This window comes from Pimephales promelas, chromosome 18 (genome assembly GCF_988280905.1).
Source record: "Pimephales promelas chromosome 18, fPimPro1.hap1.1, whole genome shotgun sequence".
NCBI classification, from domain to species: Eukaryota; Metazoa; Chordata; class Actinopteri; order Cypriniformes; family Leuciscidae; genus Pimephales; species Pimephales promelas.
Genome location: NC_142786.1, coordinates 3,144,277 through 3,171,908, shown reverse-complemented (window position 1 = coordinate 3,171,908; position 27,632 = coordinate 3,144,277). Strand labels below are relative to the sequence as shown.

General features: G+C 35.4%; 4 protein-coding genes and 1 long non-coding RNA gene across 7 annotated transcripts in view; 3 read left to right on the top strand and 2 right to left on the bottom strand.

Annotated features, from left to right (window-relative positions):
- LOC120483790 (E3 ubiquitin-protein ligase TRIM39) overlaps positions 1-27,632 on the bottom strand; it is a 210,250-nt gene that overhangs the window by 124,186 nt on the left and 58,432 nt on the right. The window lies entirely within an intron of this gene.
- LOC148970865 (E3 ubiquitin-protein ligase TRIM39-like) lies at positions 638-7,802 on the top strand. 2 transcript variants are annotated; one of them, XM_089122570.1, is made up of 8 exons: positions 638-721; positions 1,396-1,479; positions 2,891-3,480; positions 3,595-3,690; positions 4,341-4,574; positions 4,661-4,799; positions 6,203-6,229; positions 6,364-7,802. In XM_089122570.1, the coding sequence occupies exons 2-8, from the start codon at positions 1,407-1,409 to the stop codon at positions 6,909-6,911; spliced, it is 1,707 nt and encodes a 568-aa protein (XP_088978696.1). In that variant the 5' UTR covers positions 638-721; positions 1,396-1,406; the 3' UTR covers positions 6,912-7,802. The 2 variants fall into 2 exon arrangements, with proteins under 2 accessions (XP_088978696.1, XP_088978695.1); XM_089122569.1 differs by having other exon boundaries at positions 6,194-6,229.
- Positions 8,384-12,976, top strand: smim13 (small integral membrane protein 13). Its single transcript, XM_089122587.1, has 3 exons — positions 8,384-8,579; positions 9,130-9,214; positions 12,048-12,976. Exons 2-3 carry the CDS (start codon positions 9,139-9,141, stop codon positions 12,236-12,238), a joined length of 267 nt encoding a protein of 88 aa, XP_088978713.1. The 5' UTR covers positions 8,384-8,579; positions 9,130-9,138; the 3' UTR covers positions 12,239-12,976.
- The window catches only part of LOC120483460 (uncharacterized), a 64,317-nt gene continuing 53,156 nt past the window's right edge, over positions 16,472-27,632 (top strand). The window contains exon 1 of the long non-coding RNA XR_016147213.1: positions 16,472-16,761. This is a non-coding gene — a long non-coding RNA (uncharacterized LOC120483460). The remainder of the gene's footprint in view (positions 16,762-27,632) is intronic.
- nedd9 (neural precursor cell expressed, developmentally down-regulated 9) overlaps positions 20,761-27,632 on the bottom strand; it is a 33,288-nt gene continuing 26,416 nt past the window's right edge. For both annotated transcript variants that reach the window (XM_089122567.1, XM_039678371.2), the window contains exons 5-7: positions 24,764-25,870; positions 23,038-23,127; positions 20,761-21,703 (exon numbers count right to left, since the gene is read on the bottom strand). In XM_089122567.1, the coding sequence (XP_088978693.1) occupies positions 21,179-21,703; positions 23,038-23,127; positions 24,764-25,870 (1,722 nt within the window). In that variant the 3' untranslated portion in view covers positions 20,761-21,178. The remainder of the gene's footprint in view (positions 21,704-23,037; positions 23,128-24,763; positions 25,871-27,632) is intronic.

Genomic DNA, 27,632 nt, shown 5'->3' with positions numbered 1-27,632 from the left:
TATGGGCCTGTTGTTTGTGAACAAATCATAACATATTATAATGAACAAAGTTGAGTCAAATGTTTCTAGATCAGTGATTAAAATGTTGAAAATTGGCTGGAATATATTTTTGTATGTGACATTAACTCTGGTGGTGATATGCATAAGAATCACTTCGATGTTTAGGACAGTTTTATGTTTGTAGGTTAAGAATAGAACGGTTATATACCAAACTTAGTACTGTGATAAAGTTTAGAGAAATTGTCACAAATGAAAATGAAATCTGGTGATGCAGGATTAAAAATGAAAACTATTGATATGTGAAATAACTGTAGGTCTATCTTGTAGAATACACATACTTTTGTTGTTAAAATGTGTGCTTGTGTGTGTATTTTAAATGTTGTGTTTCATCTAAGGTTGATTATCCAGTATATGACCATGGTTGACTCCAGTCGTACGGCTCCAGGACACGATCAGAGAAGAGTGTGAGTGAAGTGCAGCCTTAAATATACTGAGTGGAAACTGCACTGTGTTTTTACCATAGAGGTTGAAGAGAAATGCTGGACATTCACATTAAATATGTAAATGTGTGAATATAGGTGGAGCTCTGACGTCACGAGTTCAGAGAGAGATTCAGAAAAAAAAATTTATACTGATCAACGACAATTTCGACGCCAGAATCGACCAGAATATTTACTGATCCGTTCAAAGAGTGTTGTGGACACACATCTGATACTAACAGGTAAGAGACATAAATATAAGAGAAATTGTGCTGAACAGGTTTAATGGAAGTGATCTGGTTTATAGGTTTATGTCAAACTGGAATAAGTTGAACAGAACCAGGTTTAAGCATGTCAAATACTCAACTACTTTAGTTGTTTACTGCACTGAAATAGTATCAAATGTGTATTAAAAGTGTGTCATTTTGATGTGTTGTAAAGCACAGTTTGATGTTTCTCTCATTTTCTCACATGACAAAAAGACTAAAGAAACAGGAAGTAAATGAGCTGCAGATTCACTGAACACAAACCTGCGAAACTGCAGAAGAAAATCACATTTATAATAAACTAGATCAAAATTACACTTGAATATATAATGTATTTGGTGGAGAGATTTATATATATTATGTATGTATGTGTGTATGTAGGCTATGTATAGTTTTGTTGAAAAATATCAATTGTACTTTGTACTTTCTTTAATCTAAACAGCAGGTCAAAGTTCAGATTGTTCTGTAAGTTTATTACTTTCTAAATTTTAACCAATTTAATATAAATTATATATTTGACTTGAAAATATATTTTTTTGAATAAGTAAAACTAAATCAGACAAGATTGCATTTAAACCTCAGTGACAAATACACATGTTTCTTATCAGTTCTTTGATCATTCAATAACATTTCTATTCTTGAACACGAAGAGGGAAGAACAATGGCAGAATCTTCACTAACATCAACAAAAGCAGGAAAAAACAGGAGACAGAGTAATGAGGGTATACCTCCATGTAAGTGAATACAAATAATAATAATAATAACAGTATAAGAATGAAATTAGTGCATGAATGACTGTGCATTAACTTCTCATACAATTTTTAATATGTACAGTTCAGGACTGAACAGTAGCAGATAATAACATCATTTAAAATTAATATTTTTTAATCAATATTACTCCATGTATTTATTGATTTGGTAGGGTAAGTGTTTGTGTATTGAGTTTCACATTTGGGTCTGATGGGTTAATTTTACAGTAATGAGCAGCTGACTGTACATGATCTCTCATATATTTGAGTTTCTTCAAAGTCGTCACTCTTTATCTCTTGACATGCTTTGCATTCACCAACTTCATGAGATTCTTTATAAACAGTATTAAATTAATTTCACAGGAGGGTTGAGTCTTTTCCTTCACTCATCCATTTAGTGTTGGGGAAGCTACTCTGAAACTGTAGTTTGACAAGCTACAAGCTACTCGTACGTTGAAGTAGTTAAACTACAGTCAAGCTACCCTTTTGGAAAAGTAGTTAGCTACACTACAAGTTACTATCAAAAAGTAGCTAGCTACATTGAAACTACTTTTACTTTTTGAACAAAATATTATAAATATTATATTACCTATTATTATTATAAGATGTTATAAATTATATATTATAAATAACTGAATAAGTGTCTGATGAATGTTTTAATTCAAATTTTTAGTGTTTAAAACAATGCAATACAATTATGATTTCATAGAGTATTGTTTTATTACACACAACACTCAAATATCTCCGACTGTTTGTCAAAAGTGCAAAATTGCAACAAATAGCCTACAACATTGCAAGAACGAAATATACATTCAACATAAATTGCATTTAGAACATTTTCTCAAAAATAACGATTAAACTTGGACAAATAAGACCATGGGTAATTAACGTTTGTTTCTCCATCCTCAAAATCTGCCATCACCTGGGTGTGTCACTGTCAACCCACTTCTTTACGTCAGTGAACCGTTAGCCGCAAGATGCGTGATTAAACAACAGGTGGCGGTAATGGCAAAAAATGAGTTTGTAATCTAACAAGATGAAGAATATCCTTGCATCGGGCTGATTCGCGCAGGCTCGACAATGTAGCAATGTAGCTTTTGCTCGAGCTACACCGCTACTTGCTGCAAAAAGTAGTTAGCTACTGGAAAAGCTACACTGTTTAAAAAGCAACTGAGCTACTGCCAAGCTACTGAAAAATGTAGTTAAGTTAGTAGCTTCGCTACTTGTAGTTAACTACTCCCCAACACTATAATAATAGGCTAATAATAATAACTGTAATAATAGTTATTATTATTATTATTATTTCAGTCCTTCAGGCAAAAGCCATTAGATCAGAAAGTCAAATGTGTGTCCAAACTTTAGACTGGTGATTTATCTTCATCATTTCTCTCTCCAGTGATGTCTTCCTCCAGCGGTCCACTGACTGAGGAGCTTCAGTGCTCGATATGTCTGGACGTGTTCACTGATCCAGTCACCACTCCATGTGGACACAACTTCTGCAAGACCTGTCTGAATAAGTGCTGGGACAACAGCCAGACCTGCAACTGTCCATATTGTAAAGAAACATTCAAGCACAGACCTGATCTCAAGATTAACACCACACTCCGAGAGATCGCAGATCACTACAAAAAGAAAAGTCCTGAGAAAAAAGCTGAAGTTGTGAAAAAAGCTGAAGTTGTGAAAAAAGCTGAAGTTGTGTGTGACGTCTGTGAGGACAGAAAGCAGAAAGCCCTGAAGTCGTGTCTGGTGTGTCAGAGCTCTTACTGTGAAACTCACCTGGAGCCTCATCTGAGAGTGGCAGGTTTAAAGAAACACAAACTGATCAATCCTGTGAGTAATCTGGAGGACTATATATGTCAGAAACACGAGAGACCTCTGGAGCTGTTCTGTAGAGATGATCAGATGTGTGTGTGTCCGATATGTGACTTGACAGACCACAAGACCCACAACACTGTTCCTCTAGAAGAGGAGAGTGAAGAGAAGAAGGTAGAAGTTCCTGACAAACTGATTTTAAATGGCTCTTATCATGAGGAATCACATGTTCTTTAATATAAATGAATCAGTTATGAAAACATATTGTGTGTTGTTCTCTGTCTATAGACTCAACTGATGAAGACCCAGAAAGACACACATCAGAAGATCCAGGACAGAATCAAGAAGATTCAAGACGTCAAACACTCAGCAGAAGTCAGAAAAGTGAGTTTAAAATAATTCAATTTGACTCATTTAATTTAGTGCTGGGCAAAGATATATTGTGATTAATCGCATCCAAAATAAAACTTTTTGTTTACATTATATATGTCTGTGTACTGTGTATAATTATTTTATTATTAATATTAATTCTATATATAAATAAACACAAATGCATGTATGACATATTTGCATGTATATACTCTATATGTATTTATACATTAATTTTTCTTAAACATATACATGTGCGTGTGTATATATACAAAATAATTAAACACAGTACACACACATATATTATGTAAACAGAAACTTTTATTTGGATGCGATTACTCGTTGTTCAGCACTAAATGAAGGTTCGGGAGGAGCCTAAACACTCAGTCCTGTCAATCATCATTATGAGCATATAAGCAGCAGACACGTCATCTCATTGACAGATTCTTCTCCTCCTCTTGTTGTATAAAAGAAGTTTCATACTCTGATCACACACTGTGATTCCCTGATCACTTAGTAAAGTAATTACTCATCTCTCCTCATCAAGACTCATGATTTGAGGAATCATTCAGTGCAAACGCTGCAGAATGAGGGATTTTGAAAACACTGAAGTATGAGAAATAATAACAGTGATCAAACTCCACTAATAATGTGTTGTTGATCAGAGAAACACAGAGAAGGAGAAAGCAGCCCGTGTGGAGCTCTTCACTGATCTCATCCGCTCCATTGAGAGATGTCAGACTGAACTGCTGGAGATGATGGAGGAGCAGCAGAAAGCAGCAGAGAAACAGGAGGAAGAGCTCATTGAAGAGCTGGAGCAGGAGATCACTGAGCTAAAGATGAGAAACACTGAGCTGGAGCAGCTCTCACACACTGAAGATCACCTCCACCTCCTACAGGTCAGTCAACATCTCTCTGATCAATGATAATGACACCAGAACACTCCCCATGCTGAAGGATTTCTCCTCTCTCTCTCCTGCTGTAGATTTACTCGTCCCTGTGCAGCTCCAGAAACACCAGGAACTGGTCTGAGATCAGTGTGAAGACTGATGAGAGCGAGGAGACTCTGAGGACAGCTCTGACTAAACTGCAGGACTCTCTACAGGAGAAACTCACACACACTGGTACAGCAATATCAAACACACCGGACAGATATATATGAAGACATCAGGGGCCTCATGTATAAAACTTTGCGTAGATTTCTTCCTTAAAGTGTGCGTACGCACAAAAGTTTTCAGATGTATAAAACCGTTCGTACGCCAGAACCTGCGCAAAATTCACTAAATCCCAGTCAGCGGGAGATTGTGCGCACATGCGTCTCCTCCCCGAAATAACCATATATGGAGAATGGAGATTACAACGCCTAGTTTTACTATGCATATCCTCATCTGCATATCATTTGCATATGATTATTCATCCACGTGATACCAAGTTTAACGGTACAAGACGTTAGAAAAATATGAAATACGGATGTGCCGCACCTTATTACAAACATATTTTTTTTTAGTAGCCTATATCCTTGCCTTGTTTTTGAATGAATAAATCAAATAGTGTTAAATACATTTCAGAGAAAGTTTTTCTCAAATTTTTTCCACTGGCCAAATAGGATTTTTAATTGATTTATATTTTAATGGAAACAGATAGACATGGTTGTGCATTATTTGAACAAAACAATTTTCTCTGACAATCTGCTATCAGTTAAAACATAAAAACACTGCATGCCAGAGGAAAAGTGTTCAAAAGCATTGCATCAACAACAGATAGGTCTATTTCTATTTATTGAATATATATATTTTTTTTGTAACTTCTCAGTAATGATTTCATGAAGTTTAAGTGTTTAACTGCTTTAATGAGAATGGCATATTTAATCTAAATGTTTATATCAGAAGTATAACATAGTTTAAATCATTCTTTTATTTATTTAAACTGATATTGAGAACATGCACTCTATTTATGATTAGGACTCATAATGAAGATTTTACTCCATCTGCCGTTAGATTATAGGCTATAATGTGCGTCAGTTTCACCAAACGGCCCAACGCGCGTGCTGGCGCGGTCATTTAAGAAGGGGTGGATGTTTGCTTCAAGTGATGATAGGTTTGTGAAATTATATTTGTATTATATTTCTGTAGATGTATAATTTTCTTTAGATTCTCTGTCTAATAGTGACCAAAAAGACATTTAACTCCAGCTCACCATCGGTGTCGCCAAAACACAGACTCAAGAGTGCGTACGCACGGTCAAGAGCATCCTTACGGTGCGCACTTATTTACGCCAAGTTTATTTTTTATAAATCCCGATGCCCCTCTATGCCCATTTTGTGCGTACGCAACGTTTATACATCAGGCCCCATGTGTTTAAGATACAGATTTGATCTTCATGAGAAGAGGATGTGTGTGTGAAATCAGATAAAACATGATGTTGTTCACAATTCTTTAGTTTAAATATATCCTTAAATCTTGTCTATAATTGCACACATAAACATGTGAAAGATCTGCTGATGTTTTCTTGTCTTTAGTCTCTACAGAAGTGAAGAGGAGACAGCAGTATGCAGGTACAGTGTGTGTCTGACCTACACTAGATTACATTCAGATACTCACAGCTTCATCATTACACACTCGTTACATATTACACACATCAGCACTAAAGTCTGTATTAAGTTGTGATTTATATTGTCTGTTTTCTCAGTGGATGTGACTCTGGATCCTGATACAGCTCATTCTAAACTCATCCTGTCTGATGATGGAAAACAAGTGAGATGTGGAGACATTAGACAGAAACTCCCAGATAAACCACAGAGATTTGATACATGCCCCTCTGTCCTGGGAAAGGAGGGATTCTCCTCAGGGAGATTTTATTTTGAGGTGCAGGTGAAGGGAAAGACTGCCTGGGATTTAGGAGTGGCCAGAGAATCCATTAACAGGAAGGGAGATATCACAGTGAGACCCAGTGATGGATACTGGACTGTGGTTTTGAGGAATGGGAATGAATATAAAGCCGGTGCTGGTCCTCCTGTGTCTCTGTGTGTGAGAGTGAAGCCGCAGCGGGTCGGTGTGTTTGTGGATTATGAGGAGGGTCTGGTCTCCTTTTATGATGTGGAGTCCAGCTCTCATCTCTACTCTTTCACTCATCAGTCTTTCACTGGGAAACTCTATCCATATTTTAGCCCATCCTTAAACTATGGAGGTAAAAACTCAACTCCACTGATCATCACACCTGTCAAACACAATCAATAAATTTACAGCCCTAATAGACCCTTTTACAGTTGGTAAACATGGTGACGTTTTTTTGTGGGCGGAGCTTAGGTGGAGGCAGATCGATCCCTCTGGCCGCTTCACTAACGCTAGTTAGCAAGGATTGTTAGCTTGTTTTTTAATAATGACTGGAGAAAATCCGATATTATCTTAATGTGTAAGGTCACTCAGTGTCCAGGACCCTGATTGTTATTTCCAAAAGTAATTTTTAACGGACGGAACCAGATTGGCCGACCCGTAGCCGCCTACACGCTCACTCAATATATGGATGATCTGACAGGATTAATGTTACGTTACCTCGGTTGAGTGGCCTGACTTCTACACCTACCTTATAGAGAAACCGATCGTAAAGAGAAACTGAGGGCATATAAATCTTTAGACGCCTATATGGTCCTGTACAAGACTTGTGTGTACGATCCGCAGTTCTGCCGAGACGACGACAATGTAAAGAGTGACATTAAGCTGCGATTTTAATGATGTGAATATTTTCTATAAATATAAGTTCCAGATACAGCATATTCATTTTTCATCAATTCTTGCACCAAACAACACAATAAGATGACATTTAATTATAGTAACAATTATTTAAGCTTCTTATTATGTAGCCGAATCTCTGCTGTTTTGTATTGGCCGCCTCCAGTTTTCACTTTGTTTTGCCTCCAGCTAGCGCCGTGACGTAATTGTGACTTTGGCGCAAAAAGGGGTCTGTATGAAATACTTGATGAAAATAATGCTTCATTTAATTCATGTTTAAAAACATCAAAAATATGTGTTTTTACTCAAAGGGTGAGAATCATTTGTTGTTAACAAGTTATTACAGCATCTGAATAAATATTTTTTTTTGTATATTTAATTAATAAACTAATTAATTAATTGTTGTTTCTGTTTTATTATGTCTAATATTAAGCCTGTATGATGACCTCACCTGTATCAGATATTTTTGTGTGTGATTCTTACATTTCAGGTTCAGTCATCAGTTTGATTTCTAGACCTGATAAAATTCACTCTAGTGGCCTTTATTAACACGATAAGATGAAAATTTTAAAATCAGATATTTTATATATAAAGTTCAGTATTCATAGATTTTTCATTTTTACAGTAGGCTATATTTCATCACAGTGTAAAAGAGTAAAAGCAAATCTGCATTGGGTTAAAAAAAATTCTTAGAAGTTCACCTGTGTATATAAATATGAAAAGGGTTTATTAACACAATTATTAGTGATCAATTATTAAATCTTAAAAAGGTAAGAAAGAATAAAGATAAGAAAATAAAAGATCCAAACACTATATTATTATGTTTGTTACTACCATTTCCAAAAAGTCAAAACATTGCACCCTATTTAAAAAAGTAGAATAGCTTGATGAAGTGAGAAAACTTCTACAGACAAATGTAATTTTATTTCATTATTTTTGCGCGGTGAACAACAATTCCCACAATACCTCGCGGTGGAGCGGAAGGCTTGAGGACTTCCGGGTCATCTCAGATTGAGTGTGCTGTTGACTCGAGTTCGGTGTTTTCTCGTAATTCTATTTTCTCTGTAAATGTCGCAATGATGTAGATAAGAGGAATATTTGAGACCCTCCATGACACGCGCTACCGGCCTCCGTCCCCGCGGGATTCTGCGTGAAGACTGTGAGGAGTGAACGACTGTAAGTGATCATAAATCTGATCATCATAAACATAAACACGTTCATCTGCATGACTCATATCAGCATCGGACCTTGTGTGTGTTAGTGCAGATAACGTTACTTTATACTGATATCACACATGCAAAATGAGATTTATCATATGATATAGTAAATTATATGTTATTTATCATATGATATAGTGAATTGTATGTTAAATTATATGGCTACACGTTTCATTATCAGTTTCAGAACATTGGTAACGTATACTGTCTGAAACATAGCATTGTTGCTTTGTGTAATATGATTGATGAAGTGGCATTTTTATGATTTAAATGGTTTGTTTTATTGCTATGGTATTATCCAGACATGTATAATATAACCTGATGTGTGTGCCTAAAAAGTACTGTATGTGGTATCAGGTGTAGCATGGTATTGTTTGATTATAATATCATTTTCCTCTATTATAACACATACACACATTTTTACATATGTATATTTTCTGCCAAATAGCTTGATCCCATTATTGAATTTTTAACCTCTTAACCATGTTGTTTTCTTTGTTGTTGTAAAGGAGGGGAGGATGTGGCAGAGTGTTGGTTTGACGGTGTTGGTGATCGTGGCCACGCTGATATGTGTCCTCCTCTTCATGCTCTTCGGTAAGTGCAGCCAACAAACCCCCTGAGAAGAGATCCTGCAGCACACACACACTTGCTGTAGTATTTATTATTTAATTCAGTGAAATTCAGACTGTGTCCAAATACATTCAGGGTCAGAGTAGGTTATCTTAAACTGGAGATTTGAGGAACTGCATGATTTTGTGAAGGCTAATGCAGTGATTGCTTGATTCTTGAGATGACATCTAATGGTCATGAACCTTCTCTACAGTGATTCACTGTCCTGATTTATGACCCATGAGTGAGAATGCGGTCGGGACAGTCAAGCATTGCAAAAATAGAGCAGGTTTGCTGACTGTCAGCAGGTTTGATTACGACACGCACGTCTCATTTCTACAGCTCGCTGTGAGTCGAGTGTTGACTTTAGTCGAGGTCTCTCTGACTGACCCACATGTGTTAAGATCACAGTAGCTGTAAGAAAGGATCTGTACTGTAGGATCCTGTCTGCTCTTACATAAGTGTGTGTGATTTGTGTCTTCATGTCAAAGGTTTGCTCGACTCAGATCTGTGTTGATCACTGAATTGAACCTGCTGCTCCTCCTGTGTGTTACTATTAATGAGGAAGACCGTTTATCTGTGTTAACTGAAGTGTCCGAATCTGTTGAAATAAAGCCACAAATTCTACCAAGAGTGAGCCCAGGTCATATTATACCAAAGAGTGAAAAGAAAAAGAAAATAGTTGAATTTTGCAAACACTAGTTAACACTAGTTAATGCATTAGTATATATATATATTTATATATATATTAGGGCTGGGGAACATTTAAATGTGATTAATCGCATCCAAAATAAATTTTGTGTTATGTAATGTAATATATATCTGTACTGTGTATAATATTTTGTATATATAAATACACACACACATACACACAGACACACATATTATGTAAACACAAAATTTTATTTTAGAATGCGATTAATTGTTGCCAAGCACTTAGCATATATATATATACACATTTTAAATTACATTTTCCAACTAAATTCTTAGTACCATAATGTTTCTGGATGTTTTTAGATTCGTATATTACTTACTTCATTTTTTTTACCGCACAATTAAAATGAAAAAATAAATATTATTTTGTGTACTTGAGCGTAAATTGCAAGATTTTGCTTTTGACATTTTTTTTTTTCATGACATTTTTCCAATAGTTTCTCATTACCAAAATTCATCTACATATTTTGTTTGATTATTATGATGATTCTTATTTGATGAATATGTTGCATATTTTATATTTTACTTCAGAATCAGTAAGAAATCTTTATTAAGAAATGTATTTGTGAGAAAAAGTTTTTTGTTTATTATTATATTATAATATTTATAATTATAAATGTACAGATTACATGGGTGAAAACGCTAAACAAAAGTTATTAGTAGGGATGGGACGGTATGAAAATTTCATATCACGATTATAGTGTCCAAAATAATCGTGATTACCAATATTATCACGGTTTTTGTTAAAAATGTATGAAAGTGCTCAAAAAGAACTGATGCTCACAATGAAAACATTTAATTTCATTTTATAATTGAAAATCAACAAACAACAAATAAAACCAGTCTCTCTATGCAGTTTTTTTAAGCAAGATTCTATTCTATGGCATTTGCTTCTTTATAATGCCCGTCGTCAATAGCAACGCATTATTACACAGCGCACATCCATAACATTCACAACGGACGCGCGCTCTTGTTTCATTCAAATACAACTTGCCGTCTTGCGTCTCCGGTTTTTGATTGTATTGCGAAAATGAAATCAGAGTTGATTTATTTTTTACATAGTTTGATAATATTGGTGTGATATATCTTGTCTGGACGATTGTTTTACAAAATGAATTCATAAACAGGTAAGATTTAAAACATTAGCTAATCTCATTATCAATTCAATATGTCCCCGTAATTATGTGGTAAAAATAAAATCGGTTTAATACGTGATGTATATATACTTTACTATCCCTTAAAATATCACTCTTAATAATAGTCTTGTTTGAAGTTGTTCGTTCGTCTTTGGCTCAAATCCACTTGCTACGAACTTTTCTTCGCGGAAGCTTGACGTCTATTTCAAGTGAGTGACATAAAATGTTTCAACTCAAAACAACATTTCGTGCCCAATTGTTTCCCAGACGTAGTTTTGGTATTGAGGTCAAAGTTAACTTGCCTTGCGTTCGGGTGATGATCACACAAGACGACTCGGCAGATTTGAAGTGTTTCTATTGTAGTGACTTTTTGTTTGGCAGACAGGGTGACTATCCTCGATCAAGTTTCCCTCAGGACTTTTGTAAAACCCAAAATATGACCACACCTCAGATTTGGTCCTCTTAAAAGGCTGAAAAATCTTCTGAGCACGGTCACTGCCTTCTGCCATTCCTTCTCAAATAGTAATTTAAAAAAAATATTGAGTGCTGCGCGCCTGCGTCAGACTGGCCGACAGGATTCAGTGAGTTATTAAAATCGCGATAATCAAACACGGTTTTAATGATAATTAAATTTTAAACGATAATACTAACCGTCAGTACATTTTATCACGGTTTATAGTGAAACCGGTTATCGTCCCATCCCTAGTTATTAGAAACATTTCTTGAGATTAACTGCAGTAAAAACATATAATATTCTTTTAATAATAAGCTTATTAAAGAGTTTTCCCATCTGAAGGGCTTTAAATACAAATCTGTGCTTTATCATACAGTTAATGTAAATAATTTAGTGTGAACCAACATAAAAGAGCAAATATAACTGTAAACTCTTATATCATCTCTCCCATATTTCCAGAGTTAACCTGACAGCCAAACGTGCGGTCACTGTAGTGTGTGTGTCTTGTGTGCAGGGTGGTACGTGGTGTGGCAGCTCTTCCTGTCCAAGTTTAAGTTCCTGCGGGAGTTGGTGGGCGACACCGGTTCCCCACAGGCAGAAACCGAGCCCTCCGAGTCTGAGAGTGAACGCAGCTCGCCCTCGACACCCCGCCACCGTCCCAAGACCGCCCGCCAACGGGTCGTCCCTCCTGACAGCACTACATAGATCTCCTCCACATCGGCTCAGTCATCATGGTTACACTCGGCCTGTGTGAAGTCATGTTTTTAGTATGAACCTTCTCAGCCACACGTTCATGTCCCGACCCGCTGCTACCCTCGGCTCCGGCTGCATGGATGTGTAAATATATGTGTGAGAGCGTATCCAGTATGTATTTGTTACCGTTGACCTATTCTGTTATTACTCAAGCTCACAGAAAACATGCTGACGAACGATCAAATATCAGTCAGCTGACAGCACTACTGTTCACACTGACACCTGACTGGCTCTGACACGTGCAATGAAATCCTCTTTATGTTTCTGTAGGGTTGAAATGTTATGAAGGAAACAAACATTTTGACTGGACTGCACACCCATACGATGTTAACAATTGCCCTGATACAATGTTTTTGTAAAATTTCCATTGCTCCCAGCGTTAGTGCTTGCTCCGCCCCGCTCTTGTGCCTCTGGCTCGGGTTGAAGTCGTCCTGTTTGAGTGGATGGATCTCAGTATGCCTTCAATTCCCAGCTTTATTAAAGCATTAGAGCTAATAATGCCACACTGACCCCAGGTCAGCCTCAGCCTGCCCGAGTGTGAAACTGTGTGCAGGTAAACTTCTATTAAATGCTGTTATCAGCAATGTAGATGGTCACATGTTTCGTTATGTTTTTTGTTGTTGTCCATTTTATGACAGTAGATTTTCCCCCTCTTCATAATAAATATATTAAAAAAACAGTTAAGTTGTTTGTGAATTAATTTTATTTTAACGCATATTATTATTTTAAAACACATAATTCGCACACTAGTGTGTTGTTTTGTATTTAAATAATCAGCTCTGGTTCATAAAACACTTAATTTTGACTTGCAATATTAATTTGACGGAACAATTTTGCTGCACTACTGAAGATGTCCACAAGAGGGCAGTGCAATGCGAATACAATAATACAGCGGATTTGAAGGTCACTCAAACCAACGATGTTTGAAACATTTACTAATAAGTAATCTATATTTATATATCTATGAATCATAAACACTTAAAAAACGCCTAGATTAGACATTTAAATTGACTGGTGTTTATCAGTATTTTAGAGAGAGAAAATAGATGACCTTATTTTAACTTGCTTATTTAAGAAAAGTAGCTTTGGTGTATTAAACTATTAATTATAGAATTAATAGGGCCTACTTTTGAATGTCAATTAATAGTTGTAATTTTACGTCTCATGAACTATAAGTAACAAAAGCAAAATCGCCTTTTATGGACTTTAATCCGTATGTAACCATGAAAAGTTACACTGAAGTGATTCTCCTGCAATACAAAAAATATCCACAGGATGGCAGTCAAATGGGAATAAAATCCATAGATAGACGGTAAAAAAAATGCTAAAATCAAACAGCGGTGTGAAGTTTGCTTCGAAAAATTTGTAGATTTGCAATATTAATCCTTATCAATTATACTATTAATTGGGTCTACTTTTATAATTTACCATTAATTAAAACAAAATAGCCATTCGCCGACTTTAATCAGTATTTTTTACAGTCTATGATCAGTTCATGTAAACTTACGATAAAGTGATAAAGAACAATTAAAAATGTCCACAAGGTAGCAGTAAAATTCAAATAAAATAATACAGCAAGTGTTGGAAGTTTCTTTTCAAACAATGTGGAAACATGCAATTTGCTTCTAGATTAACTAAATAAACTGATTTGGTTTAATAATACTTTTAGAGAAAAAATTTAATCACTGAAAATTAATTACTGGATGTATTAACTCCATATTACTTACAGGTTTTTATTCCTAGGGTTTTTATACAAAGATTTTGCAGCACTACTAAAAATGTCCACAAGGTGGCAGTAATATGCGAATAAAATACAGCAAGTACTGGAAAACTGATTTGCTTAATATTTTTAGAGAAAAAAAACAAAACAAAAAAAACAAATTACTGTATTAACTAAAGCACTCTAATCGCCCTTTGTGGACTTCAATCATGAATCAGTAAAATGTAAACGTGATGTTGCAGCACAACTAAAAATTGCAGCAAACCGCAAATAAAATAATACTCTAATAAATTAAAATAATGAAATCTTGAAGTTTTTTTTTTCAAAATTTTTTTTTCTTCAATAGCCCCAATTTGCTTCTATATTATAACTTTAAATTGATTTTCTCAAATAATACTTTTAGAAAAAATAAATAAAATGACTGTATATTAATTATTGATTTGTATTATCAAAACCCTATTAATTATAGTAGGACCTATATCTGAATGTCATTTAATAACGGTAAAGATTTCAGACAAAATAATCATTAAGAAATGCAAAGCACTTCGGTCACCGTTTGTACACTTGCATAATAAACGTGTATAGTATAGGGCATTTCAGAATGTTTGTAAACAATAGGCACCGCGATACTTCCGGGTGGCAGAACGCGAGCGGCTTCCATTGACTAACTGAAGAGATCCAGCCGGCAACTGAACAGTTACACAGTTAAAATCATTGTTGTTGATCAAAGTTGAATCTATGGCGAAAATATGTTGTGTTTGGGGTTGCGCCACCAGATATACAGCAAAAGGTGTAGGTTTTTTTTAATCGATTTCCTTCAGAAAAAAGTAAATCTATCCAGCAGAACCTGTGGGTGAGGAGGTTAAAGCGAGTGGACGTCGTCAAAAGTGCATGTCGTCTTCTAATTATGAGCCTGAGCCCGATTTAAACCCAACCATTTTAATACGTGGGTCGTTATATAACTGACGTTCTCAACTAACTTAGTTATTTCTATTACTTTCTATGTTACTTTCTTTTGAGCGGTGAGTAAATGCTTCTTCATCGTAAATGCTTCTGATTGGCCAATGCGTTCAATAAATCAACACATATGTCTGTGATTGGCTACATCGCTCATCGCTGCAGTCACGTTATAAAATGAAACTCTGCCATGTAAGTCATGTCTATTTTGTTTTAGTTGTTCTTGTTGCTTTTCTGCAACAGATGAATACATATTGTGTTAGTTTTTATTTGTTTTATTTATATATATTTCTAGTTTGCGGGAGTCCCGCGAATCGTTTTATTCTCCTGCAATCCGCACACACAGAGTGCATTACCGCCCGCACACGGCCATCAGATCTAGTCCCGCGCCGCGGTCTAGTGCGTTGGGAGTTCACGTCTCTAGATCAAAGAATCTAAGCTTTAATGATCATGTTAACTATGTCTGAATTTCCACCACGTCTGTTTTTGAATCAACTGTTGAAATGTAGATAAGGCTTCTGCCGGCGGTGTGTCTCCCTCCATGCAATTTACTAGTGTTGCCATAGGGACGCTTCGGCTTTTGCCACCCGGAAGAACGTCTTTTATTGTTGTGACGTCATGGTGAATTGTCGTATTTTCTCTGCACTACTAAAAATGTCCACAAGATGGCAATATTGCAAGCAAAACAACAACAACAATAACAAAAAAAAACAACAACAACAAAAAAAGATTAGCAGATTAGACATATCTTTTTCTTCCTAGATTAGACATTTACCTTTTAGAAATTAAAACATAAAGAAAGACCAAATATTGACTGGCTGCGGTATATATTAACATATTTGCAGTATTTGTAAGGTTTGCAGTATTAAACCAAAATTAATTAGGCCTATAGCGTACTTCTAAATGTAATTTAATACTTGTAAGAATTTTACGTCACATGAACAGTTATAAAAAAGCATTTTGCCTGGTAACTTTTATCTGTACATGTAAACGTGACGTAAAGAAATTAAACATAAACTACTTGATGACGAAATGGGTGTGGCTCAGATTGGTCAGGTACATTGAGTCTAAATAATATTTTCCCTATTTTTACAATTAACACTATGTATTTTAACACCAACATTATATATTAATATTTCAAATATTAGATATTAAGATTCTGACTCATTGGGGTATAATAGCATCTAGATAAACGACGGGATCACGTTAGAGGCTTTATTGGACTTTATTTGTAATTATTGTATAAAGCTAAGGTATATTAATTAAACAATACATATATTGCTTGGGTAGATAATATTTTATGTCAGTGCCTATTCTATTCTTTGAATAAATATTTAAATATTTTGTGGCTAAAATCCTCGCGGTGATCCCCCGAGCGCCCCCTGGTGTACGCTCACATGTAGTGCACGGCCATCATGCATAAGCTCCTGCAGCTGCGGTCAATTCATTATCTTTACCGAGTGTGTTCTCGGCACTTCACCATATCATTTTAAAACATGGTGAAATACACCCTGGTTAAATCAAATGAAAGTCATCAATTTTTGACCAGACACGCAAGATTTAGCGCACTTATGCAGAAACTGTCAGTATTTTTATAGAGAGGTGCCTACCCCTCTTTTGGTCCACATTATAAAACCTATTGAAATATATGCAGCTTTTACGAAATGAAAGAGGTAACAGGCTTTGCCATGCACAGAAGCTGTAATTTTGAGGCCTTAGAATACTTCACAGGAAATGGTTGTGGTAAGCCACGGAAATGACATCGCCAGCGCTGCTCTGCTCGCCACTGCATTCACAGGTCAGACCTTCCACTTCTCTTTTTTTCTCCTTCACCATACTCTTGCTTTTGTTGCAATGACAGGGCCACAAATCTCTGTTGTCAATGTTTGTTACACGCCAAAGCCTGATCATTTCAGTACTGGCTCCCTCACAACAACATTATTGCCAAAAAAACACCTGTCTGCTGTTGCATGTCAAAATCAGGGGTCGGGTTTGGAAATGTTTATTGCATATTCACGTACTTCCTCATGGAAAAGTACATACTTGCATAATTGCATCGTGATAGGCTACTGCAGTAGCTAAATTCAGTATTAGGCTACCTAAAATCAAAATCTACTTTATATTTTTGTTCTCATATTTAGCATTATGCAAGTTTCAAACGATTATATTGCAACTTTATCGTTGTGAGTTTCCTGAATACTTACTAAAATGAGTTGTTGAAGGAGTATCTGTTGTGGTGTCTCTGATTGGTTGACTTATTTAGTGTGAGCAGTGAAGTGATGCATTGATTGGATAAGTCATCCCTCTCCCTCTTTGGGCTCTTTAATTCAGTGCAGATCCACCTCGAGACACATCCAAGACCACAGAATGCCATTATAAGAGCCAGATAAATCACCAGGAAAGGGTTTGGAGAGAGTGATGGGAAGAATTTACCGCTCCCTCGCCATGTTTAATGAAAGTTTGCCTCAAAAGGCTTTCTTTTCTTTGTTTCCCAGAGGAGAACTTAGTCCTGAATGTGGCAAATGTTTAAATCGTTAATTACGTGTAAGTGCCAGTCAGTGGATACCGATGCCTTTACAGAGATTTGCGAGTAGGCATTCCTTCATTCCCATCCCAGCAAGATCTTTAGCATTCATTACCATGCCCAAAAGAGCAGTTTATTTGGAGGGAGAATGTCCTAGAAGCACAAAAGAATGTGAAGTTTCGTTTCAACATAATTTACGTGTTGTTTGAAGATGTTTTTCTGTTCTGAATGAACTCAAGTTCCATCAATGTTTCTTGCATGGACATTTTAGCAGATGTTGTAGAAGCTTGAACATGAATTCAATACATGTGTGTAAACTAAAGTTGTATAAATGTCTCTTATGGCTGGGTCTAGTTTAGTAGGCGGATGAACTTCTGTTCATGCAGAATGCTAAGGCAAGCCGTTTTAGCTTAAAGGGGTGATCAGATGTCCTTTATCCACAGGCTGGTATGATTCTTTAGGATATTCATGGAAGTTTGTAACATGCTTTGTTGTTTAACGCAACCATTGAGGAATTTTAACCACCCTTTTTAAATAATAAATTCATCCATATATGAATAATCATTTGAAGCTAGTTGTTTGTCTATCTAGTGCGACGCATGTTTAGGATGTCAATGCATCAGATTCCCGTTTGTTTTTACATGCAAACAATGTGAGCGATTTGTTCATTTGTAAATTTCGAAGGGTTTATTTAACAAAATGTGTTAAACCTTCGAATGTGAAAAAATATATAGTTGCATAACACAGCTCCCTCGCTGTGTTATGGGTTTGCTATGTGGGGAGAAATGTGCTGGTTACGTTTGTGAGACAATCAGCTGATTACTATTATTATATTATATATTAAGACCCTTGATCCTCTGACTATGGCTTTGTAAACTTTATCCATGATGTGGTTTATAATGGACTGTGGTACAGAAACAATGACAATGTTACACACTCTTGGCTTACTCTGGCTATTCTCTGCGGTCTCAGACGACGATATGTTTGTCCTGTTTTAGCCACCGTAGCTTTTTCGAAAGGGAGGGGTGAGCAGTGGGCTGAGTCCTTAGTGCAACTCGCAACCGAACCACTAGATGTCGCTAAAATCTACACAGTGCACCTTTATCTTCGATAAAGTTTTGTCTATCCATTTATGTTTTTTGTTTATTTTGGGGGTATTTTTGAATTTATTTACTTCAAAAAGTACCATATTTTCTATGTAAATTAATTACTATGTAGTTTTATTAATTTAATTAAATTAAAATATCATTCCAATAAGTTCTTAGAGCTAAAACCTCAAAATGAAGAGACTTTACTGTCACCTGGTGTCTTATTTTGGCTTATGCTCTAAATTAGTTTTTCCCATTCATTTCTATGGGTGCCAATTTTTGACCCAAATACAAGATTAAGGAGTTTTTTCACCCACTTAACATTGTAGAATTGAGTCAAAAAAAAAAAATGTGTGTGTTCAGGAGGCAAACTTAGGAAAAGTAGCCAAGTCTTGTACCGCTCAGATCAAGGGAAGTATTTTTAAAAAAAATAAATCAAAACTATTTTGCCCACTTTTGTCCAGAATACGGTTTTAGGGTTAACAAATGAGACCTTGTAAAGAGTTACCTGCGTTTCATATAATAATTTACAATTAAGCAAGTTATTAATTTGCTAAATAATTCAATTAAAGTACAAGTGAGTGATTTGTGGGTTAAATTAAGCTCATATTTTGTGGTTAATCGTCAGCATGCCGTTTAAGTCATGTAAAAATAATATAATACTGTTACTGGTCATAACAAATCTCTTAATCATGACCGCAGTGTGTAGGGATCATGGATCCATCAGAAACCTGGCTGTTATCCGCTGGTGAAAGTGGCTGTCGAGAGCCACAGAGCACCTGCTACATGAGCTAATGTCCTTCATCTCGCCACAGCCCACAAGCTAAATCAGCACGAGCATCTGTACCAAACATTATTAGATGAGAGGAAAAGGCCTTTCAGATGAGATGGCATAATAAAAATCCTAGTAAATTGGACTGGGCAGACATGTGATGTTCCCAGTGCAGGTCTCAGGATGTTCCAGCAGGGTAATGTTAATGATGATGCGGTGTGGCAGTGTGTTCAGGCTGTGCTCGACTAACTCCTCGATCCCCTCGGCGTGGCCTCTCATCAACGCCGCTAACCCACATGAGCAATGATACATGCTCATTTCATTACAGCGTGGAATGGAAAGTATTAGTCACCAAGGTCCACAGAGATGGTTTGGGGAGCTCACATCCATCTAAGGTCTTTTTTTATCAGATTATATCTGTCCAATTGGATCATTTGATAATACTTTAGGAAGGAATTATGGATCGGTGGGACATTTAGTTATGGCGGGGTAAAACTCTTGGGAAAATGTCTTCCTTGCTGCTGCCAGATTTCACGTTCGTTTAACACGGTTTTGATACTTTGTTAGCAATGCTGTGATGCTAGAATAAATGTCTGGGTCACGTTTCTCCACAAAATCAAAAGGAAAGATTATATTTTGCATTTTTTTTCTGCATTTCGATTTTTTTTTTTTTTTTTTTGGTTAAAACCATAACCTTTTTTTACACTAATTATATATATATATATATATATATATATATAAAAAACTCATAAAACTAATATATATATTTTAATATATATATATATATATATATATATATATATATATATATATATATAAACTTATAAAACGCATTTTCATTACTGTATTATGGGCAAAATACCATGTAAAATGTTCATCATGGCAATATTTTATTACTTTTAATTTATGCTTATTTAAATAATAAATAATAATAATAATAATATATATATATATTATTAAATTATATATATATATATATATATATATATATATATATTATTTTTTATTATTTTTTATATATATATATAATATTATTATTAAATAATAATATTATATTATTATTATATATTATTATTATTATTTTTATTATTTAAATAAGCATAAATTAAAAGTAATAAAATACTGCCATGATGAACATTTTACATTGTATTTTGCCCATAATACAGTAATGAAAATGAGTTTTTCTGGCACATTATAATAATGAAAAAACAGGGCAGTAAAACTTTAATTCTTATTAAAAACTTGCAAAGGTGCAAAAAAAAATTCTAAAAGTCCTAAAGCGGGCTTCAACTTACTAAATTAAATTTATCAACTAAATTTATTTTAGATTGTATAGTAAATATGACCTGGGCCCATTCCTGACATGTTTTGTGAGATTCACCAAAATTCGCAAACAAAAAACAAGTGAAACCATTTCTATAGCAAAGACAGAGAAACATTTTACTTTGTTCATACCATACTCTCAGCAGAGTGTGTGTCACACAATACAGCACACATACAAAACACACTATTTTCCTTTTGTAGGTTCTGGCATTCAGCAATACACAATACACAATAATTAGCAGTTAAGGACAATTTGTAAGGTGCCTAATACACAAAACGATCAGGAATGTTAATGGTCACTCTACAAATGCAAATCTCAATCCTTTCTATTATTATCATAATAATTATATAAAAACAAATCTACAGAAAATAAAGAGCCAAATATTTACACAGAGGAAGAGAGCAGGACTATTTACAAAAGACAACTTTCAGTGATGCATCTACATAAGAATGAGTATAAATATATATGCATGTTAAAACGACAGTCTTTGTTCAGATGTTGATGACATCACAATCCCGCCATCTGTGAGAGCTGCACTTTAAATTGTTGTGCCAAGTGTGAGAGGTCCGTCACGCGATCTACCATTTCCTGCACAGCAGCTGTGTTGGGATAGTGGAGAGCCGCTATTTTAGTGGCACTCACGACTGTCTTTAGCATCTCGCATAAGACGTTGCTTAAGTTCATGACACGATTGGCCACTTCTGCCACCGTGGCCTGTCTTGACAGAGTGTCACCGATAAACACTAGCTTGTGGGCGCAGAGAATGACAAACTTGCCGTGTGCGACGAAGATTCGAGGAGGTTGCCCGGCCTTCACGCAACCGAAAAAAGCATCTACGGCGTTCAGCAGAGTCACAAAGTGCTGCTCGCATTGGTCCGCGTAGAAGCCCAACAGCTGGCGATCACGCAAGCACACGCCCCCATTAGAGAAATTAGAGGAGGAGTCTGTCGAATGCTGGTGGGAGATCCACTTGGTGATGTCATTCTCCACTGGTTTGATCACTTCCTGTTCGAGCTGTTTAAACTGTTTCAGCTGTTGCGTGAGACAAAGAATTTCAAAGTTAGAAATATTTAAATCATAAAAGATATTAAGACAAATAATGCATTGCAATGCTATTTCGGGTGCACCCTTTTCTCTCTAAAACATTAATGAGATTTAAAATGAACAATAGTATAGTGTTATAATATTTTGTATAATATCGTAGTTATAGTTAATTTAGTTTTCTTTTTAAGAACCATGAGAGATAAAATGCACCAGTTTATAAATATTTAAATAGAAAATAGTAATGACATGCTATATATAGATAGATTAGATATAGTTTAGATAGAGATAGATTAGAGATAGGTTAGCTAGAGATAGATTAGATATAGATTTAGATATAGATTAGATTTAGATAGAGATTAGATATAGATTAGATTTAGATATAGATTAGATTTAGATATAGATTAGATAGAGATAGATTAGATTTAGAGATATACAGATTAGATTTAGATGTAGATTAGATTTAGATATAGATTAGATAGATTTAGATATAGATTAGATATAGATTAGATAGATATAGATTAGATATAGATTAGATTTAGATATAGATAAGAGATAGAATAGAGATAGATTAGATTTAGAGATATACAGATTAGATTTAGATATAGATTAGATTAGATTTAGATATAGATTAGATAGAGATAGATTAGATTTAGAAATAGATTAGATATAGATTTAGATATAGATTAGATTTAGATATAGATTAGATATAAATTAGATTTAGATATAGATTAGATTTAGATATAGAGATAGATTAGATTTAGAGATAAATAATATTTAGATATAGATTAGATATAGATATGCACACATATATACATAGACACACACACACACACACACACACACATCTCAAGTTGTTAATTTCAACATCAAAAAAGGCAAACCAATCTTTCCTAAAATATTTTAAATGATTTTTTTGCCCACATTTGGACACTAACAACATGATGCCGTTTTAAAACAACCAAAGAATGCATAAACCTCTTAAACAGAGTTTATATGGGCTCAAGTTTACATGCAACAGGAACCATCTGTCCTTGAAGAGAGCTGAGATCTGAGATCTGCACCTGTGAGGTTGTTATAGCCTAACTCTGATATATGGTGAACATATGGACACCCTAAGATCTTCCATGATGCAACTGTTGACTGACTTGCCCAACAAAAATGCATTTATTTGTACCTAATTCGTCCACAACTTAATTAGTGTTTCTATTCTTATCCATTCTAAGGCTGACAAAGAATCTGTCATGCTGTGCTGTATTTCTGCACCCTTGTTCACTGAGGACTGACACACACACTGATGACGTTCATGTGCACGTGTCGTGTACCTGTTCTTGGCCGAGTTGGACTTTGCTCTGTTTGGTGATGTTTTCCTTCTCTAAGAGTTCCTTCTGTTGTCGTTCGAATTCATCTTTTCCCTGCAAAAATAATAAAGTCAGTCAGCAAGTCACAAATGGATTCAAAGCAGCTCAACAGAAACTAGTGTCTTAACGCACCAAAGAGCAGCCAAAGGCCGCTGTGGTATTAAACTAATCCTCTTTTAATCCAAATGATTTTTTTGTCTCATGAATTAAATTTGAAAAAGCGACCATCTCTTTTTTTTTTTTATCTTTAAAACGGCATTCCGGCAGCATCTGAACTCTTGCATAGGATGAATATCCTCAAGTCCTTTGCTTGATTAAAGCACATGCTAATATTTTAATCTCACTTTAATGTGCTCAAATGTAAAGGATCTCATTTCTAATCTCTAAGCATCCAGGATTAACAGATGGACAGGATAGACGGAAGCGAATGGACTGTTTTTTTTAACAGTTTTTGCATAAATTTGTACATTTTCTTGTTTTTTTAATTCATTTTATGCACAGCTGATTTTGTAGAGTGTCGGTTACCAGACAGTTGATGACTTCTATAGTATGGAAAACACTATGAAAGTCAATGGGGTCCATCAACTGTCTGGACACTCTTCAAAATATCTTGTATTTTGTATGTTTAGCAGAAGAAATAAATTCCTACAAGTTTCAAACAACTTGAGGGTTGTGTAAATGACAAAATTTTTTTGTGCATAACCCTAAAATATAGTTTTTTTCTCGTTGCATTGCCTGTTATATGAAAATCACAAATAGAAACACATGGATGTTAGTAATGGTGATTATTGACTTGGCAAACATTACTAACACCACATCAAAAACTTGTGCTGTGCAATAGTTTTGCTCGCTTTTGCTTTTTACATATATTAAATAATAAAAAAAAATAAAATTTAATCAATCGCAAGTTTTGTGCTAGTACTGAAATATTTGTTTCTGATTTACTGATCATTTTCTAGTAAACCATCACTTGATTGATTGATTTTTAACCGTTATAGTTATATTATATGCTACTATTATAATTATTATAGGTTTATACTATAATATGCTAATGTTATTGAAAAATGAAGCTACTATTATAATTATTATAAGTTTATACTATAAATATGCTACTGTTATTGAAAAATGAAACAATTTTACTATAGTTTTGTTTTTGTTTTTCAAATAATTTTTTTAGAGCTAACAACCAGAAAACAAGTAATAATATAAGTAATAAATAATTCTTAAAAAAGCTAATAAATAAGATACTTTTTAAGTATAAGTATATAAAATAAGTAATTAATAAGTAATAAATAATTATTAAAAAAGCAAATAAATAAGATACTTTTTAAGTATAAGTATATAAAATAAGTAATTAATAAGTAATAAATAATTATTAAAAAAGCAAATAAATAAGATACTTTTTAAGTATAAGTATATAAAATAAGTAATAAATAATTCTTAAAAAAGCTAATAAATAAGATACTTTTTAAGTATAAGTATATAAAATAAGTAATTAATAAGTAATAAATAATTATTAAAAAAGCAAATAAATAAGATACTTTTTAAGTATAAGTATATAAAATAAGTAATAAATAATTATTAAAAAAGCTAATAAATAAGATACTTTTTAAATATATATATATATATATATATATATATAAATATAAATATGTGTGTTTCAAGTAGTGTGTTGTAGTGTGATTCCCACCTGCAGATGTACATAGTCATAATCTTCCATCCAGCTTTTAACGCACTTCTCGCTGTTCATGTTTGCTTTGTCATGTGATACGGGGAAAGGTTTGGTCTGGCCTTTGTAGCCGTCGTCCTCCGTCGGGGTGCAGGTAAAGGGGTGAACGATGCCCTCTATTGGTGCTCTTCGGAAGAGAAGTTCTGCGCTGCCCCCTATTGTCGAAGACAGCTGCTTGGCATCATCCGGCACAGTCCGCGACACCATTACAAAACGTTCCAGTTCGTCACTCTTGCTTTGATGCTTGGTGCCAATTGCCAGGATATTAAGCGACCAGTTATTGTTTTCTAAAGTCTGGTGTGTTTGTTGAAGAATCTGATGGGAGTCTTCCAGACGCTGCAACTGGCGTCGTAACTTGGAGTGCAGTCCTTGATCGGACAGAGCGGTGGCGTTTGCTGCCGTCCCGCGACCAAATATGAGAAATTCCGTGAGCGAACCCTTGACGCGCTCCAATAAAACACGGAGCTCGTTGGTGTGACGCTCCATGAAGCTGTGTGTCCTCCAGTGAGACGACGCCGCAAGAGTTTGCAGCGCACAAACCGAAGACTCCAGGCATTGCTGGAGATGACCCAACCTCTGAAACGCAGAGTCTAGATCCAACACCAGACGACTCTCCGCGGGCGACCCGGCAGAAGAAGAGGAAGTCGACATGCTGCTGCGGGTGCTTCCCGTGCTGGAAAACGACAAGCGGTTTACGCCATCGGTCGCCTCGCCAAGCAACCGAGAGTCTGTCGGCGGGATATCGTAAACGGATTTATTCCTTTCCTTCTCAGACGAAGCGTGTCGGTTCTGAGGCATTCCACGTGGAATATCGTACAAGTCCCGAGATCCACTTGCGGCGTGTTGGCTGGGGGGAACGTCGTAGATGCCGGCGCTGTCGTTCGTGACCTTGCGGGACGCCGGCTCGGAGCTGGGCGGGAAGTCGTAGTTGGAGCACGAGGAAGCTTTAGAGATAGACGCTGGGGGTATGTCGTATACACCTTCTTGCTTGTGCTTTGAAGGCTGTGGAAAGTCGTAATTCCCTTCATCTTGTGCGATGTTGTTCCGACAAGGTGGTGTGGAGTAAATCTGTGGGAGTGAGAATTCGGTTAAACGTATGCTAGTTTATATGCTTATTAGAATTAGTGTAACATTTTCTGATACATATTGATTTAGAATATTTCAAATGCTTTCAATAATCATTGCACGCTGTCAATGCGGTCAGCTGAAGAAGTTTAGTTTTCATGCCATTGTAGCCAGTTGGGGTTTAGGTCACTTTATTATCCTGATTATCCCCAAGTGTAGATACAAAAAGTTTGGAGGCCGTTCTTTTGCCATCCAGGGTCCTACTTTATGGAATGCCTTACCTGCTACCCTACGTAACATTACTGTGTTTAGTGTTTTTAAATCACAATTGAAAACATTTCTTTTCAGGAAGGCTTTTAACACGTAATCATTTGTTTTGTTTTTAGTGGTTGTGTTAGTTATTTTGTTGATTGCTTTGATTAGCTTTATCTTGCAATTTTTATATACTGTTATCTTTTTATGTATTTTATGGAAAGCGCTTTGTGCACCTTTCTGGGTGTTGTAATGGCGCTATATAAATAAAGATTGAATTGAATTGAATTGAACTTTATATAGCACCTTGAAAAACATTACTGCTCACAAAAACACAATAAAAATAACAGTCGCACTAAAATACATTGTATAAAATTGAACATCACTAAAATTAGACTACATATCCACAATTGACCTATGGCTAAGCCACGCCCCCTCCGCTCACTCGGACACACAGTCAACGTTGGGGGACAGGCGCTATGGCAGCTGTCACATTTCACGGGACGCAATTGGTGATTTTTAGAGACAGAAAGATTATATATCATCTCGAAGTCACCTTAAAGGCCTTAACTATGCATTGGAGGGTTATATTAATAATTTTATTGCTGAGAAGGTCGATGAGAAGCTTCAGCTCCTGGCATAAATGTACAGGTCCCAGTGTATGACGTGATGAACCGCATATCGTTGCCATCACCGTTTGGTGCGACAGTATTTACATGAATCATTCAGCACAACATTGTAAACATTTGTTATTTACAGATACGTTAATGAAACTAAGTGATATGATGTACAGCGCAGCTAGAAGCTAACGTTTTCTAATGTTAGCCTAACGTTACGTTAGAGATTTTAAAGATAACGTTCAAATACGTTGTTGACTTAACTTAGAACATATCTAGACATCCTTATTTAATTTATCCACGTTTAGTTGGTGTTGTGGTCTACCACATAACTTGATCCAGAGCAGACACTTGTCTCGGTTGAGATATGGCTTGGGAAAGGGTAAAAAAAAACGTTTGACCATTTTAAACTTAAAATGACAAGAAAAAACGAATGAAATGCATTTCAATGGACGTGGAAGATGAGAATGTCCGAGTATATTGGGTTAGCTGTGCACTGTGATTGGCTCATCGCATTTGAGGGCGTGGCTTAACCATAGGTCAATTATGAATAGGCCTGAGAAAAAGAGTTTCTGACTGAAACAGTTAATTAACAATTAAAACGATAAAGTTCAATTGTTTAAAATAATTTTTGATTTAGAAAATGAGACTATTAGATGAGAACTAAAATCTAAACTGAATTGAGCAAGATTTCCTGTAGCGCTGCCTTTAAAGTTGTTTCATGATTGACCCCTCCCCCCCCACATTTATTATTTAAAGGGATGGTTTAATGCCCTTTTACAAGATGAAATCTCTTATGTCCCAGAGTGTGTATGTGAGGCTTTAGCTGTATGCACTATATTTAGTCTGTTAACAGGTCAGTTTTATTACAATTTAAAAAAAAAAAGAAAAAGTCT